This window comes from Falco rusticolus, chromosome 21, assembly GCF_015220075.1.
Source record: "Falco rusticolus isolate bFalRus1 chromosome 21, bFalRus1.pri, whole genome shotgun sequence".
Taxonomy (NCBI): domain Eukaryota; kingdom Metazoa; phylum Chordata; class Aves; order Falconiformes; family Falconidae; genus Falco; species Falco rusticolus.
In genome coordinates this window covers 171,393-186,939 of record NC_051207.1, presented here as the reverse complement: position 1 = coordinate 186,939, position 15,547 = coordinate 171,393, and the positions used below count along the sequence as shown (strand labels likewise).

Below are 15,547 nucleotides of genomic sequence, written 5' to 3'. Positions count from 1 at the left end.
TCATGTGGGGTGCAGGGTGTATCCAGTAAATAGTGGGAATCGGTGGGTAAATCCAGCGAGGATGGCAAATACAGCTCCTCTTGAGAGGACGTAATGAAAGTGGGCGACTACATAGTATGTGTCGTGTAAGGCAATGTCTAATGAGGAGTTTGCTAGTACGATACCTGTTAGTCCTCCAATTGTGAAGAGGAAGATGAAGCCCAAGGCTCACAGTATCGGTGGATCTCATTTGATGGTGCCTCCGTGTAGTGTGGCTAGTCAGCTGAATACCTGAATGCCGGTTGGGATGGCGATGATTATAGTGGCGGAGGTGAAGTATGCTCGGGTGTCTGCGTCTGTTCCTACAGTGAATATGTGGTGGGCTCATACGACAAAGCCCAGGAATCCAATCGATAGTATAGCTCAGACTATTCCTATGTAGCCGAATGGTTCTTTTTTGCCTGCATAATACGTTACAACGTGTGAGATGATTCCAAAGCCGGGAAGGACTGAGATGTAAACTTCTGGGTGGCCAAAGAATCAGAACAGGTGCAGCCAATAAAGGCTTCTGTCATCACTCAGGTTGGTGGGAGTGGGTGTCTTATCTCCCTCCTTTTCATCCCTCCAAAAAGTAGGTGAAGTGAAGCTTTCCCTGGAGTATGAAATCCCTTAGTGTGTCAGAGTAACTGCCTCTTTGCTGTCCTTTGCCCTGGGGCACAAGGAAGACTGCAGCTGAATGCTAGGACTGCTCTGGAGGGGGAGGGATGTGTTGAAAAACTGCCCAGACAAAGCTCTGCATCCCTGTTGCACAGATAGCTGGAACAGGCCTGAAGGGAGGATTGCAGAGGGAGGCACTGACAATCCAAAGCACACTGACACCTTGCTGTGCCCTGCTTGTGTCTGTCCCGTGGCTGAGCAGGTGTTCCATGTGCCACTGGAGGAGAGGAAATACAAGGGCATGAATCAGTTTGGAGAAGGCGAGCAGGCCAAGATCTGCCTTGACATCATGCGGAAGACGGGAGCTCACCTGGAGCTGTCTCTCGCAAAGGACCAGGGCCTTTCGATCGTGGTCTCTGGCAAGGCGGAAGCAGTCACGAAGGCTCGGAAGCAGATTGTCGCTCGACTGCAGACTCAGGTGAGGGCATCTAACTGTTTCTGCCTTCGTCTTTGCTCTTCCCCAAGACTCGCAAATGCTTTGAGACCCTTGGGCCCGTGTGCTTGTAAGCCAAAGAGGTATGACTAATTCAGCTTTGCTGTACGTTTTCAAAGCACCCAACTGGCAATTTGGAATGGGAATGAGGCTTAAAATAGGGTTCCAAGGTAATTACAGGCCGTGGTGTTGCATGAAGCGTGGAGCCTGCGATCTCTGGAACATTTGAGTTGCAACCAGTGACTTTGTGCTGAGGTGCTGGTGCTGGAGGGGGTGCAGGAGCCTCACACACAAAGCTAGTAGTGTGTGAGAACGGGACTGTGCTTTTCCTGAAGTCCTTCAGAGGAGAACGTGGAAGGCTGGGAGAAAGAAAAGTAGAGGAAAGGAAGTCCTGCCAAAAGCCAAAAGCTTCGGGTCAGGGTTCTGCATTGTGTAACTCAAGGCACACTGGTAAGGAGCCACAACCCTGTTGTTTCGGTTGCTTCAGTCCTCTAGGTTTTGATCTCTTACCTTAAGGTTCTTGAGCTCATAGTCAAGGTGGTAGCTCTTGTTAGGATGTATCGCAGCCAGGTGTTGCAGTGTGTTTTAAAGTATAATGCCAAAGGTAGGTAATGCAATGTTAATACCATGTCTGCTTAGCGCTGTTCAGCCCCTGTGTCATACCCTGCCAGAGGAAAGAGAAAGGAACGAAACCCTACATCCACAATGTGCATCTGAAAAAACAGTTCAGGTCGTGCCGCCACAGACCCGTGAGCCACTGTTCTCAAATATAGCTCCTTCTGCCCTGGCCCCAGGTCTGGAAGGTGTGTCTGTATTCCAGCTTCTCTTGGGCTTGGCTAGCTTCAGGACAGGAACACAGAGCTGAAAAGTCACACCGAGTGATCTTTTCTTCATCTTTTATTTTTCCATTATAGCTTGAATGTTCATTGTCTGATTGCTGTTAGTGGTTGCCTAATCACAGGGATCAGGAGCACGATAGCAGTCATCAGCTACCAGACCTGTAAAAACTCAGTGAGAAGGGAAGAAGTCGGGAAGCCCTTGTATAGAGCAGCCCTTTAATGGTAGATTGAGAAGGACCCCTTTTGCATGCGGGGCCTTCTAGAAGCAGTCCCAGGAGCAGCATGTGCTACACTTGAAGACACCTTAGCACTTAAGTAGCGGTAAGCATCTGCTAGCTGCCTGCCTCCTGCAGTAGGTTTCTGGTGTTGAATTTCTCTTTCCTAGGAGTCATACTGTATGTCTTGTTCTCTGTAGCCTTGGCAGCAGATGCCAGAGTTCAGATAAACTCCAGCTGTGCGCTGCCATCTCAGTTGTTGTCTGGTGTCTTACACTGGAGGAGAGGCACCTCCTCGTCTGTGTCGGAAGGCCTTTGCTAATTCAGAGTACTGCTCCTGTGCAAACAGAAGGGTTTTGAGGGAAAGGTGGGCTTTATACTCCTGGCATAGAGGCACTGTAGATCAGCTGGTACAGTGTCAGCCCTCAGACAGAATGTGCTGGGAAGGCGTTGTGTTTGCTCTGAGGAGCAGTACCGCTGAGCAGCGTCTACCTTGCTTTCCCTGGCTCTGTTCCTGTGGATCTGCCAGTGCAGGCAAGGCTTTTCACAGATGCTTGGTTCTTCTGCCGCAGGCTTCAGCGACAGTTGCCATCCCCAAGGAGCACCACCGTTTTGTCATTGGAAAGAAGGGTGAGAAGCTGCAGGACCTGAAGCTCAAAACTGCAACCAAAATGCAGATCCCCCGCCCAGATGACCCCAGCAACCAGATCAAGATCAGCGGCACTAAAGAAGGGATTGAGAAGGCCCGGCACGAGATCCTGCTTATCTCCGCTGAGCAGGTACCTCAGTACTGTGATCTCTCTCATGGCATTAGCTGGTCAGCCTTTTTGCTTCCCCACGGTATAGTCGGAGTTTGTAGCCACCGTGGCTACAGTCAGTGGCTAACGTTAGCCTGAACGGAGACGTATACTGTGCCACTCGCCGGCTGTATGAGCACCGCTGCCAGGTCCTGAAACTTCTTGTGCTGCGTTTTGTCCATCTCTGAAGCCCAAACAAGCATTTGATAGTTGAAGGGACGCGTCTTAGGTGCCAGCTGGGATAAGGCAGGAGATCACAGGGGTGAATATCGTAAACAAGGAGCAGCAGCAGCAACCGTATTTGTAGATTGAAAGAGGTGGAGATCTACAAGCCCGCAAACTGAGAAGGTTGCTTGGGCCAGAGTGTCAGGCAGGACACCCCTGGGAGCTTAGCTGTGCCTGGCAGAGACTGTAATACAGAGGGCAGTTCCCACCAAGGTCTGTTGTGGGCTCTTCCAGGATAAGCGTGCCGTGGAGCGGCTGGACGTGGAGAAAGTGTACCACCCTTTCATTGCTGGCCCTTACAACAAGCTGGTGAGGGAGCTCATGCAGGACACAGGGACGCGCATCAACATTCCTCCACCCAGTGTCAACAAGACCGAGATAGTCTTCACCGGAGAAAAGGAGCAACTAGCCCAGGCTGTGGCTCGCGTTAAGAAGATCTATGAGGAGAAGGTACGGATGGTCCATAAAGCTTCCCACCTTCCCCTGGCACCCGCTCCTAGGCACTCTTCCCTTCTTGTTCTACTTTTGTGCATCCCTCGGTTGCATCTGGCTCAGCAGCCCTTGCAGTACATGACCCCGAATCCTACCGTTTCCTCACTCGGCAGAGTGGGAGCTGGGCTGATACTATCCGGGAGGTGACAGATTTCTGGCTTTTCTGTATCGTGGGAATTAGCAGGCCACCAAGAGCTCCCCTGGCTCTTGTTCACACCGGGGCTACTAAGGAAGGAAAGAAGTGTGAAGTCTACAGTGGTGGCCAGCTGACAGTATCAAAGTTGCTACATAAGCAGAAGTTGCTGAAGAGTGAATGTCACTCCAGTTTATTTCCCACAGCCAACGCTGCTGTGAATATCCTTGTTGTGGGTTGCTGGGCTGTTTCTCCTCGTGGTTAGGTCTGTATTTGTACCGGTCTGGATTTCAACAATCGGCTTATAGCCTGCACAGTGTTGCATCACAGCACTGCCTGGGAGACGGCTGGGAGTTGAACCCTGTTGTCCAACGGGGGGACGGGGACGACGACAACGACATGCCTGTGTGTGTGTGTGTGGTCTCTTGCATGCCGTGTCCCAGGGAGCTTGACCCAGCATGCTAGTTTTGTACTTGCCCTGTGAATTTTTGAGCACAAGGCTTTCTGTAGGCAGGGGTCCAAGGGGTGCTAGGGTGCTGCCGAGCCACTGTGCTCAGCTTGGCTTTGCTCTTTGCTGGGTGCAGAGTTTGACTGCATCTTGTGCCTCTTCCTGTCGCTCTTGTCCTTCCCCGCCCCCTTGTGATTGATGCCTCAGTGTCTCTGCCCCTACAGAAAAAGAAGACTACTACTCTTGCAGTGGAGGTGAAGAAGTCCCAGCACAAGTATGTCATCGGCCCCAAGGGGAATTCCCTGCAGGAGATCTTGGAGAAGACTGGAGTCTCTGTCGAGATCCCACCCACTGACAGTAGCTCGGAGACGCTGATACTGCGAGGCGAGCCTGAGAAACTTGGGCAAGCATTGACTGAAGTCTATGCAAAGGTACTGACAAGATGGGCTAGGCCTCCTTTGAAGGTCCCATGAAGATACATTTGTGAGCACTGACAGGTGTAGCGGGGGTGCTCTCTCTTGGGCCATTAGAGGTGCAGCTTAGAAGTCAATACCGGAGGTGCAGCATGGGAATTGGAACTGAATTGTTGTGAAGGCCTCTCCCAGTTTGTCCATCAAACAGCTTCTCTGTTTTTCTGTCTCTCAGGCCAACAGTTTTACCATCTCCTCGGTCTCTGCCCCCTCTTGGCTTCATCGTTTCATTATTGGAAAGAAAGGACAGAACCTGGCCAAAATAACTCAGCAGATGCCAAAGGTATGGATGAGCTGGTTAGCTTAGCACCCCCGGCGTAGAAAAAGGTTTAGTCCAGATCACTCGTCACGGAAGAGAGAGGTGTCTTCTAGCGTGGGTAAACCCAGGGGGAAATGACACAGATCTTTGCTGTTCAAGGGAACCCTCTCTTTTACTGCTGCAAACACTGCTCATCCTATGTTATTGTCATGGGTTGAGCCCTTCCAAGGAAGCTTTATGTGGTGCTGTTTTGAGAACTGATGTAGTAGGATACCTGGAAATGGCGAGTGCAGCAAGGCTTCTCCCTGGGGAGTTAGACGGTATCTAGATAAAGGCTAGATGAGTAAACTTCTCCAAAGCCCTTGCAGAAACTGGGACAGCACCAGAGCCTTGGGCTCTAGGCACTGCCATATGGCCGAAATCGTTAAGTTACTGACTCGTAAAATTGTGGGGATTTGGTTTGGGCTTTTTGGGAAGGAGCACATCTCTTAGTGGCAGGGATCGATGGTGTAGGCCTGACCAAGAGCATTGGCCTGGCTTGGATCTTGGCAAATTCTTAAGAGATTCATTGTCCTTCACCTCAAGGTTCACATCAAATTCACTGGAGGAGAGGATAACATCACTTTGGAAGGACCTACAGAAGATGTGCATGTGGCTCAGGAACAGATTGAAGCCATGGTCAAGGAACTGGTGAGCTGGAGTTACTAGTTCCAGTAAGAAACTGGGGGAAGAAGGGGCAACAGAGCAGAGGTGATGAGGTGTTTATCACATCCATAGGATGTCTTGACATGCTTAATCGAGGTTGCAGAAGACAAATTGTGTGGCAGGTGGATGACACCCCTTGGTTATGAAACTCATCCATAGCATTCTTGAAAAGTCAGCATTCATTTTTTTGGTGCAGAGAAGGAAGGATTCTCTTTGTTATAGCTGGAGAGGCATGTAAGTAAGTCTTTTCAATGTTTCATGAGCACAATGCTCTCTTCTCAAAGCAGAGGAATGCTTGTGCTCTGCTTAATAGCAGAAGTGCTTGTAGCTGACCGCTGGTGAGTCAGTGCCAATACTGGCAGTAGGCAGTTACTTAGGGCACGAGACAGAAGTGGTGGCCTGTCCTACCTGGCCCTATATAATATAATATATAATATTGTACATACATACATGTCGCGACGGAGGGAAGACACAGTCGCTCAATATGAGTGATCAGCAGACTTCGTTTATTGTCCCTTACAGTCACCTTTTATGCCTTCTTATAATTAGCTCATACATATTACAAAAGTTAAGCTCATTATTGGTTAGTTACCTAAATATCAAGTCCGCCCCTAGTTTCTCTTCTGTAGTTTTCTGTTCCCACCTGCAACATTCTTTTCCCACCAAAATCTTCCTGTTACTGTGTAACAAGGACAGCCAAAGACAGTGTATTTTGCTTTACTTCAGATAAGCTGAGAGCGATGTGCATTTTTGTCCAGCCAGCTGGACTATGTCTATGTGACCCTTTTCAGCTAGCCAGTTATCCACACATACATATATATATATAAAATATAATTCTTTTTAGATCCACGGCATGGATTACGCAATAATCAAGGCTGACCACCAATTCCACCGACCCCTCATTGGCAAGAAAGCAGCTAAACGGTAAGTGGAGTGCCTTTCTAGTCCTTCCCATGCTCACACTCTTCGTGTTTAGTAGATGGTATCAGGGGCTCTGTAGCTCACCCAGTGTGCTGTCTCCATCACATTTCCTCTGCTTTTCTGGAGTGGTGGTGGTACAAGGAGAGAAATGGGCCGTGAGGCCTTGCGATGGCTTTAACGGGTGAAAGTACCTTGGGAGCCTGAACAGTAGTGGAATTACTTCTCTGTGCGAATGACATTTTAGCAGCCAGTTGTGGGTGGTGGAAATGTGCTTGGTGAGCTTCTCCCTGTAGAGGAATGAAGGCGGTGGGTTGATTAGCATTGATAACACGCAGCTGTGGCCTTGCCTCAGAGGCAGTGGGTTGATTGACGTGGACGACGTGCAGGTGTAGCTGGTTCCCGCTAAGGGGTTAAATAGCCCTGTGGCTTGTGGGAGAGGGTGTCAGCTGGAGGAGGAGCAGTGTGGTCTGGCCTCTGGAGGAAGGTGCTACGGCACCGGCAGTAGAATATGGCCAATGGTAAAGCCTTGTTGTGGTCTGCTAGTTTGATAGCACTGCAACATGTCCCCATGGTGAGTGAGTAGGATGTGATGTTTGGGAGACTGCAGGGTTTGGGCTCTCGTGTTCCCTTGTAACCTTCTGGTGCGAGTGTGTGCCCCTTGCCCACGGAGCACTTGGATCTCATGACAAGTGCAAGTTCCTCTTCACAAATGTCTTCCCCTGTTCCCTCGGGTAGCCCTTCTCTGTCAACGCAGAGTGAATTTGGTCTGGAGAAAAGAGGGACAGTGCTGGCAAGTAAACCGTCGGGCAGCAAACCGCTAAGTCAAAGTAGATGGCTCTCCGGCTGAACACTCAGTGTGCCCTCTGTTCCCATCAGGAAAATGAACACGCTGCGGACCTAATCGTTGAGCAGAAATTCCACCGGACCGTCATTGGGCAGAAGGCTGAGCGGGTCTGGGAAATCCGGGAGCAATTCCCAGAGGTAAGGCTTTGTAGGAGAGGAGGAATCCAGAGGGGTTCTTTCCTACATGGGTAGTAGGCCTGTCGTCACAGAAGTCGTAACTTTAGTGGCTCTGTAGCGCAAGTGTCTGAGAAGATAGTTCTTTTAGCCAGAGGCCGCTAACACGGTTCCCCTTTTCTGAATGGGAAAAGGGCATGAGTAGGATCCCCCCAACCTTTGCATGTGTCTGACACAAGGGTTCTTGCTTTTGCTTGAGCTAACTATAAATGACCGCTCCTGCAGGTTATCATCAGCTTCCCAGACCCTGCACACAAGAGTGACATCGTCCAACTCCGAGGTCCCAAAAACGAGGTGGAGAAGTGCACCGAGTACACGCAAAAGATGGTGGCAGACCTGGTAAGGAGGTCTGCCTGCTCTTCCTTCCTACGTGCCTGGATAACCCTGGGGCAAAGCAGAGCTCTACTGGCTTGGGTAGAGCTAAAACACCTCAAGAGGAGGGAGCTGTCGGCGCTGTTTTGGCTGAATGGAGGCAGGGGGTAGTACCTGTTATGTGAAGGCTATAGGGGAACGTCCTTGCCTTTGTTTAGTCTTACAAAAGTCCCTCGTATAGAGAACTTCCTTGGGTCTGTTTTCAAAAGCTCGTTTATCAGAGCTCCTGAAGTCGGGCCTCCCTTGCCACGACAGTGTAATCTTCAGTTCTCCCTTCCTTTCTCCCTTAGGTTGAAAACAGCTTTTCTATTTCTGTCCCCATCTGCAAACAGTTCCACAAGAACATCGTAGGGAAAGGAGGTGCCAACATCAAGAAGGTGAGATATTGTTCCTAACTCAAGTGCTCGTGATGATCACTGCCTGCAGCAAAATCCCACTGGATGCTCTCTCCTGCTCATTGGTGATGTCCAATATAGCCTGCAAGGGCTTTTCTTCTGACATGGGACACTTCTGAGATGATATTTTTTTTTTCCTTTGTGGCAGATCCGTAAAGAAAGCAACACCAAAATTGATCTCCCAGCAAAGAACAGCAACTCGGAGACAGTTGTTATCACAGGCAAGAGGGCAAACTGTGAGGCTGCTCACCACAGGATTCTTGCCACCCAGAAGGAGCTGGTTAGTGAAGCAACCGGCCTTTTGTAGCTGAGGGACTTGACAATGTTGCTAGAAGACACAGGTACAGACGTGGTTGTAATGGGTGAGGGCAGGGTGGAGACAAACGTGTCGGTCTGTTCTTGACTTGTAAACCAAAGTTTGTGACTGCTCCTGTCAGGAGTAGCCAGTCTCCAAACCCTCTGCTCAGGCATTTCTTCCAGCTCTATAAAGCTCCTAGCAAGGTGGGAGTCAGAGGGTAAGCAGAGTGGGTGCAAACACATTTCTGCAGCTTGACTCAAGAGGCTGGTACTGTCCTCCCTTAGGCCAACAGCACAGAGGTGGAGGTCTCTATTCCTTCCAAACTGCACAGTTCCCTCATTGGTGCCAAAGGCCGCTTCGTCCGCTCCATCGTGGAGGACTGTGGTGGAGTCCACATCCACTTCCCCACCAAGGGCTCTGGCAGTGACAGCGTGATCATCAGGGGCCCAGCCCAGGGTGTGGAGAAAGCCAAGAAAGAGCTGCTGCACCTGTGAAACAGCACAAGGTCTTAATAAATAAATAAATGGCAATGCTCTGTGTTGAGAAAGGCATCTAGTCTGAGTAACTAGAAAAGAAAAGGTGGGCACCTGAAGGAGGGAAGGAGACCATCAAGTCAGGAAATCGTTGAAGAAAGAAAATGGAAAGGTCTATTCCACCTAGATCCCCCCTATTATGAATGAAATTGTTGTCGATTTGTTAAAAAGTTGAAATGATTATCTTATTTTATAGGGTTATTTTATAGAATAGAAATATAGGAGGATAAAAATATATTTTGAAGAAAGTTATGATTATTTAGTAAAAGCAGTTGTGAGACCCTTTGTACCCTTTTGTACTAAGGCCAGAAGAATGGGTTGGAATCATTGTTGAAACTTAAGTAATAATTTAGGGTTTGAAGGGTTTCTTTGTATCTAACTAGTCTTCTGTATATAGAAAGTATATTGAGATGTCAGAATGTAGGATTAATGGAAACTGGGGAGAATCGACTGGAACAGCTTGTAGTTACCTGCCAAGAAACTGTGAACTTTAGTAAAAGGTAATTCCGGCAGGGGGAGATCGCGACCACCAACTCATATACCAGCTACCCAAATCGTACCCCAGACCCATTTCTAGATCTTTCTAAGCTTTATTGCGCAGAATCGGATATGGGAGGAGAATATGTTAATGATTTATGGGAAATGTTATGATTATGTATGAATATTTAATGAATATGTATGAATAAGTTCTATATATGGAATCTGATTTTGGGACCTGGTGTGCGTTGATCATGAGAGGACTCGCTCACGCACCCGGCCGTCAATAAAGAAGTGTCTGCTTATCTACATCACATTGGTGTCGATAAGTTTTTCATTCCGAGATTTCGGTAACAAAATGACTGGGTGTCCAAATCTATGTATTATTGCAAAAGTGCTGTGTCAATTTTCTCACCCCAAAGAGCAGGGAGCAGAACTTTTGTGCTGTGCCTCACATGGCTGCCAGGGCAGGGTGAGAAGCAGCAAGAGAATTCCTTCCTGGCACCTTCTCCAGGGGAGCTGTGCTGCACTTTCCCAAGACTTATTTTTTCTTTTAGTTCTGCATGAGTGCAAAAGGTTTGGGTCAATGTTCTCACCACAGAAAGCAGGGAGAAGAGCTTTCGTGCTGTTCCTCACACGGCTGCCAGGGCAGGGTGGACAACAGCAAGAGAATTTTTTCCTGGTACCTTCTGTATGGGAGGAGTGCTGTACTTTCCCAAAGTGACTTTTTTGGGTTCATAACGACTGCAACCCTGAAGGGTTAATTTTGCTCACCACAGAAGGCAGGGAGCAGAACTCTTCTTCTGTGCCTCACAGGGCGTATCTTTGCTGTTTATTGCTTGAGGTTTCACTTTTATTTCACCTATCCCTTGCGGTACAGAGCTCTATTGCGCCAGTGGGCCTTTTCTATCGCCTATACTAAGGTAAGAAAATGTTTTAGTTTAGTGATGGAGGGGTGAATTTTTAATTAATTGTTTGGGTGTTGTGGTTGGGCTAGAGGAGGCTCAGGGCGATCTGGTTGGTGACAGACATCTTTCAGGTGTAAGCAGAGTGCTTTAGTCTTATAGCTATGCCCCGGTATACTAAGTACACCTTCCGGTACACGTACCTTGTTACGACTTACCTCATCTTTGGCTATAGTGGTGGATTAGTTATTTGGGGTTGGTAGCTTGTGAGGAGGGTGACGGGCGGTATGTACGTGCCTCAGGGCCGACTTAAAGTAGGCTTATGTTATCCTGCTTTACTGCTAAATCCGCCTTACGGAAACAATGTCATGCTTCCTTCCGTTGAAGTGTTCTATCTTAGAAAATATAGCCCATTACTTCCACTCCGTGGGCTATACCTTGACCTGTCGTGTTAACGGGGTGGTTATTGTGCTCACTGTGCGTCCCTCAATTAGGGTGAGCTGCCGACGGTGGTATGGAGGCTGTTTCTGGCGAGGAGTGGTAGGGTGTAGCATGGGGTGTCGTTTACAGAACAGGCTCCTCTAGGTGGGTTTGGGGCACCGCCAAGTCCTTAGAGTTTCAAGCGTTTGTGCTCGTAATTCTCGGGCGGATGTGTTTTGGTACGGTGTACGTCAGGATTTAGGGCTAGGCATAGTGGGGTATCTAATCCCAGTTTGAGCCCTAGCTTTTGTGGGGCCTGGTCCGTCAGGTTTACTAGGATCATCTTTAGGTTGGCCTTAGGGGTATCTCGGGCTTATGACAGCTTAGTTGTGTTTCGGTTTCCTAGTTATTGTGACAGGCTCTAGTCCACTCTCTACGCCGCGTGACTGTTGGCTTGGGTTTCTTGTGTGACCTCGGTGGCTGGCACAAGATTTACCAACCCTGAAGGTTGCCGTGACGAAGTCAAGCTTGCGCTTCTTGCTTACTGTTAATTACTGCTGAGTGCCCGTGGGGGTGTGGCTGAGCAAGGCGTCTTGGGCTACAGTTGGTAGCGTGTGCCTGATGCCTGCTCCTTCGGTCTTAGCAGGAGGCCTAGGGCATTTACACTGGGCCGCAGATACTTGCACGTCTAGGTCTAGCAGGAGCCAACCGTAAGGTTAGGGCTAACTCTTTTGTGCTCGGCTTTCATACTGTACGCCATCTTGGCATCTTCAGTGCCACGCTTTGGATTGTAAGCTATGGGGACGTTGTGTCATTAGCTGGGGATGGGGCGGGCCGGGGTGGGCTGTGGTGTGTTGTGGCGGGCCGAGGCGGGCTGTGGTGTGTTGTGGCGGGCCGGGGCGGGCCGTGGTGGTCTGGGGGGAGTTGTGGTGGGCCGGGCAGGGCCGTGATGGGCTGTGGCGGGCTGTGGTGGGCTGGGACGGGTCGCGGTGGGCCGTGGTGGGCCGGGACGGGCCGTGGAGGGCCGTGGTGGGCTTTGGTGGGTTGTGGTGGGCTGGGAACTGGCTTTCGTGGGCCGTGGTGGGCCGGGACTAGCTGGGCCGGGCCGGGCCGTGGTGGGCCGGGCCGGGCCGTGGTGGGCCGGGATGGGCCGGGGCGGGCTAGTGGTGGGCCGGGGCGGGCTAGTGGTGGGCCGGGGCGGGCTAGTGGTGGGCCGGGCTGTGTTGGGTTGGGACATGCTGGCACGGGCCGCGGTGGGCTGGCACGGGCCGCGGTGGGCTGGCACGGGCCGCGGTGGGCCGGGCCGGGCCCCGGTGGGCCGGGACGGGCCGTGGTAAGCTGTAATAGGTTGTGGTGGGCTGTGGTGTGCTGGGACGTGCTGTGGTGGGTTGTGGTGAGCTGAGACGGGCTGGGGACGGGCTGTGGTGGGCTGGGACGGGCTGTGGTGGGCTGGGACGGTCTGGGATGGGCTGGGACGGGCTGTGGTGGGCTGGGACGAGCTGTGGTGGGCTGGGACGAGTTGTGGTGGGCTGGGACGGGCTGAGATGGGCTGGGACGAGTTGTGGTGGGCTGGGACGAGTTGTGGTGGGCTGGGACGAGTTGTGGTGGGCTGGGACGGGCTATGGTGGGCCGGGGTGGGCTGGGACGGGCCGGGGTGGGCTGGGACGGGCTGGGACGGGCTGGGACGGGCCGTGGTGGGCTGGGACTCGGTGTGGTGGAATGGGACGGGCTGGGACAGGCTGTGGTGGGCTGGGACGGGCTGCGGTAAGCTGTGGTGAGCTGGGACGGGCTGTGGTGTGCTGTGGTGGGCCGTGGTGGGCTGGGACGGGCTGGGACAGGCTGTGGTGGGCTGGGACGGGCTGCGGTGGCTGTGGTGAGCCGGGAGGACCTCTGGTGGGTTGGGACGGGCTGGGATGCACTGTGGTGGGCTGTGGTGGGCTGGGATGGGCTGTGGTAAGCTGTGGTGAGCCGGGAGGGGGCTGTCGTGTGACTTGGACAGGTCTGGGACGGGCTGTGGTGGGCTGGGACGGGCTGTGTTGGGCTGGGACGGGCTGTGTGGGCTGGGACGGCTGTGGTGGGCTGGGACGGGCTGTGGTGAGCTGGGACGGGCTGTGGTGGGCTGGGATTGTCTAGGATAGGCTGGGACGGGAGGTGTTGGGCTGGGGGACGGGCTGTGGTGGGCTGTGCTGGGCTGGGACGGGCCGTGGTGAGCCGTGGTGGGCTGGGACTGGCCAGTGTTCAGCTGCGGTGGGCTGGGACGGGTTGCGGTGGGCTGGGACGGGCTGCGGTGGGCTGGGACGGGCTGGGACGGGCTGTGGTGGGCTGGGACGGGCTGTGGTGGTGGGCTGGGATGGGCTGTCGTGTGCTTGGACGGGCGGGACGGGCTGTGGTGGGCTGGGACGGGCTGTGGTGGGCTGGGACGGGCTGTGGTGGGCTGGGATTGTCTAGGATAGGCTGGGACGGGAGGTGTTGGGCTGGGACGGGCTCTGGTGGGCTGTGTTGGTCTGGAAGGGGCCGTGGTGGGCCGTGGTGGGCTGGGACTGGCCGTGTTCAGCTGCGTGGGCTGGGAGAGGCTGGCACGTGCTGGGATGGGCTGGGACATGCTGGGACGGTCTGTAGTGGGCTGCGGTGGGCCGTGGTGGGCTGGGACGGGCTGTGGTGGGCTGTGGTGGGCTGGGACGGGCTGTGGTGGGCTCTGGTGGGCTGGGACGGGCTGGGACAAGCTGGGACGGGCTGGGACAAGCTGGGACGGGCTGGGACAAGCTGGGACGGGCCGTGGTGGGCTGGGACGGGCCGTGGTGGGCTGGGACGGGCCGTGGTGGGCTGGGACGGGCCGTGGTGGGCTGGGACGGGCCGTTGTGAGCCGTGGTGGGCCGGGACGGGCTGTGGTGGGCCGGGAAGGGCTGTGGTGGGCCGGGACGGGCTGTGGTGGGCTGGGATGGGCCAGTGGTCGCCTGGGACTGCCCGTGGTGGGCTGTGGTGGGCCGTGGCTGGCTGTGATGGGCTGGGACGGGCTGTGGTGGCCTGGGACGGGCTGTCGTGGGCTGTGGTGAGCTGGGGTGTGCTGGGATGGGATGGGACGTGTTGAAGGCGGGCTGTGGGTGTGCTGGGCTGGGCTGTGGGGGCTGGGAAGAGCTGTAGTGGGCCGTGGTGGGCTGGGACGGGCCGTGGTGGGCTGGGACGGCCGTGTTGGGCTGGACGGGCCGTGGGGGGCGGTGGTGGGCTGGGACGGGCCTTGGTGTGCCGTGGTGGTCTGTGGTGGGCCGTGGTGGGCCGTGGTGGGCTGGGACGTGCCGTGGTGGGCCGTGGTGGGCCGTGGTGGGCTGGGACGAGCCGTGGTGGGCCGTGGCGGGCTGGGACGGGCTGTGGTGGGCTGGGACGGCCTGGTGGGCTGCGACGGGCTGTGGTGGGCTCTGGTGGGCTGGGACGGGCTCTGGTGGGCTGGGACGGGCCGTGGTGGGCTGTGGTGGGCTGGGACGGGCTGGGATGTGCTGTGGTGGTCTGGGACGGGCTTTGGTGGGCTGGGACGTGCCGTGGTGGGCTGTGGTTGGCTGGGACGGGCCGTGGTAGATCTGTGGTGGCTGTGGTTTGTAGTGGGTGAGCTGGGACGGTCTGGGACGGGCTGACACGGGCTGTGGTGGGCTGGGACGGGCTTGGATGTGCTGTGGTGGGCTGGGACGGGCTGTGGTGGGCTTGGGACGGGCTGTGGTAAGCTGTAACGGGCTGTGGTGGGCTGGGACGGGCCGTGGTGGAACCGGGACCGGGCCGTGGTGGGCTGTGGTGGGGCAGTGGTGGGCGTGGTGGTCTTGGTGTGAGCTGGGACTGGGCTGTGGTGGGCTGGGACAGACTGTTCTGGCTGGGGACAGGCTGTGGTGGGCTGGGGCGCGTGTGGTGGGCTGGAACGGGTTCTTTGGGCTGGGACGGGCTTTGGTGGGCGGGCACGGGCTGTGTTGGCTGTGGTGAGCTGAGACGGGCTGTGGTGGGCTGTGGTAAGCTGGGACGGGCTGTGGTGGGCCGGGACGGGCTCTGGTGGTCTGGAACGGGCTGTGGTGGGCTGGGATGGGCTGTGGTGGGCTGTGGTGGGCTGGGATGAGCTGTGGTGGGCTGGGACGTGCTGTGGTGGGCTAGGGACGGGCTGGGACGGGCTGTGTTGGGCTGGGACGGGCTGGGTTGGCTGTGGTGGGCTGGGACGGGCTGTGGTGGGCTGTGGTGGGCTGGGACGGGCTGTGGTGTGCTGGACAGGCCGTGGTGGGCTGGGACGGGTGTGGTGGGCTGGGACGGGCCGTGGTGGGCTGGGACGGGCCATGGTGGGCTGGGACGGGCCGTGGTGGGCTGGGACGGGCCGTCGTGGTCCGGGACGGGCTGTGGTGGTCCGGGGCGGGCTGTGGTGGTCCGGGGCGGGCTGTCGTGGGCCGGGGCGGGCTGTGGTGGGCTGTGGTGGGCCGGGACGGGCTGACACGGGCTGTGGTGGGCTGGGACGGGCTGGCACGGGCTGTG

At 54.7% G+C, this 15,547-nt stretch overlaps 1 protein-coding gene across 1 annotated transcript; it reads left to right on the top strand.

Moving 5' to 3' along the window:
* The first annotated feature begins 133 nt into the window (after nucleotides 1-133).
* Nucleotides 134-9,224, top strand: LOC119140520 (vigilin-like). The gene is made up of 11 exons (XM_037371941.1): nucleotides 134-212; nucleotides 518-561; nucleotides 899-1,114; nucleotides 2,756-2,962; nucleotides 3,440-3,655; nucleotides 4,503-4,709; nucleotides 4,924-5,031; nucleotides 5,593-5,697; nucleotides 8,313-8,399; nucleotides 8,566-8,697; nucleotides 9,000-9,224. The coding sequence occupies exons 1-11, from the start codon at nucleotides 134-136 to the stop codon at nucleotides 9,207-9,209; spliced, it is 1,611 nt and encodes a 536-aa protein (XP_037227838.1). The 3' UTR covers nucleotides 9,210-9,224.
* Nucleotides 9,225-15,547: the final 6,323 nt, after the last annotated feature.

What these genes read in the sequence shown, in the direction of transcription:
- LOC119140520 (XM_037371941.1), top strand. Translation starts at nt 134, where the DNA reads ATGTCTAATGAGGAGTTTGCTAGTACGATACCTGTTAGTCCTCCAATT. An exon ending in TGACTGAAGTCTATGCAAAG is followed by an intron (nt 4,710 to 4,923) that starts GTACTGACAAGA and finishes TCTGTCTCTCAG; the next exon opens with GCCAACAGTTTTACCATCTC. An exon ending in AAGCCATGGTCAAGGAACTG is followed by an intron (nt 5,698 to 8,312) that starts GTGAGCTGGAGT and finishes TTTCTCCCTTAG; the next exon opens with GTTGAAAACAGCTTTTCTAT.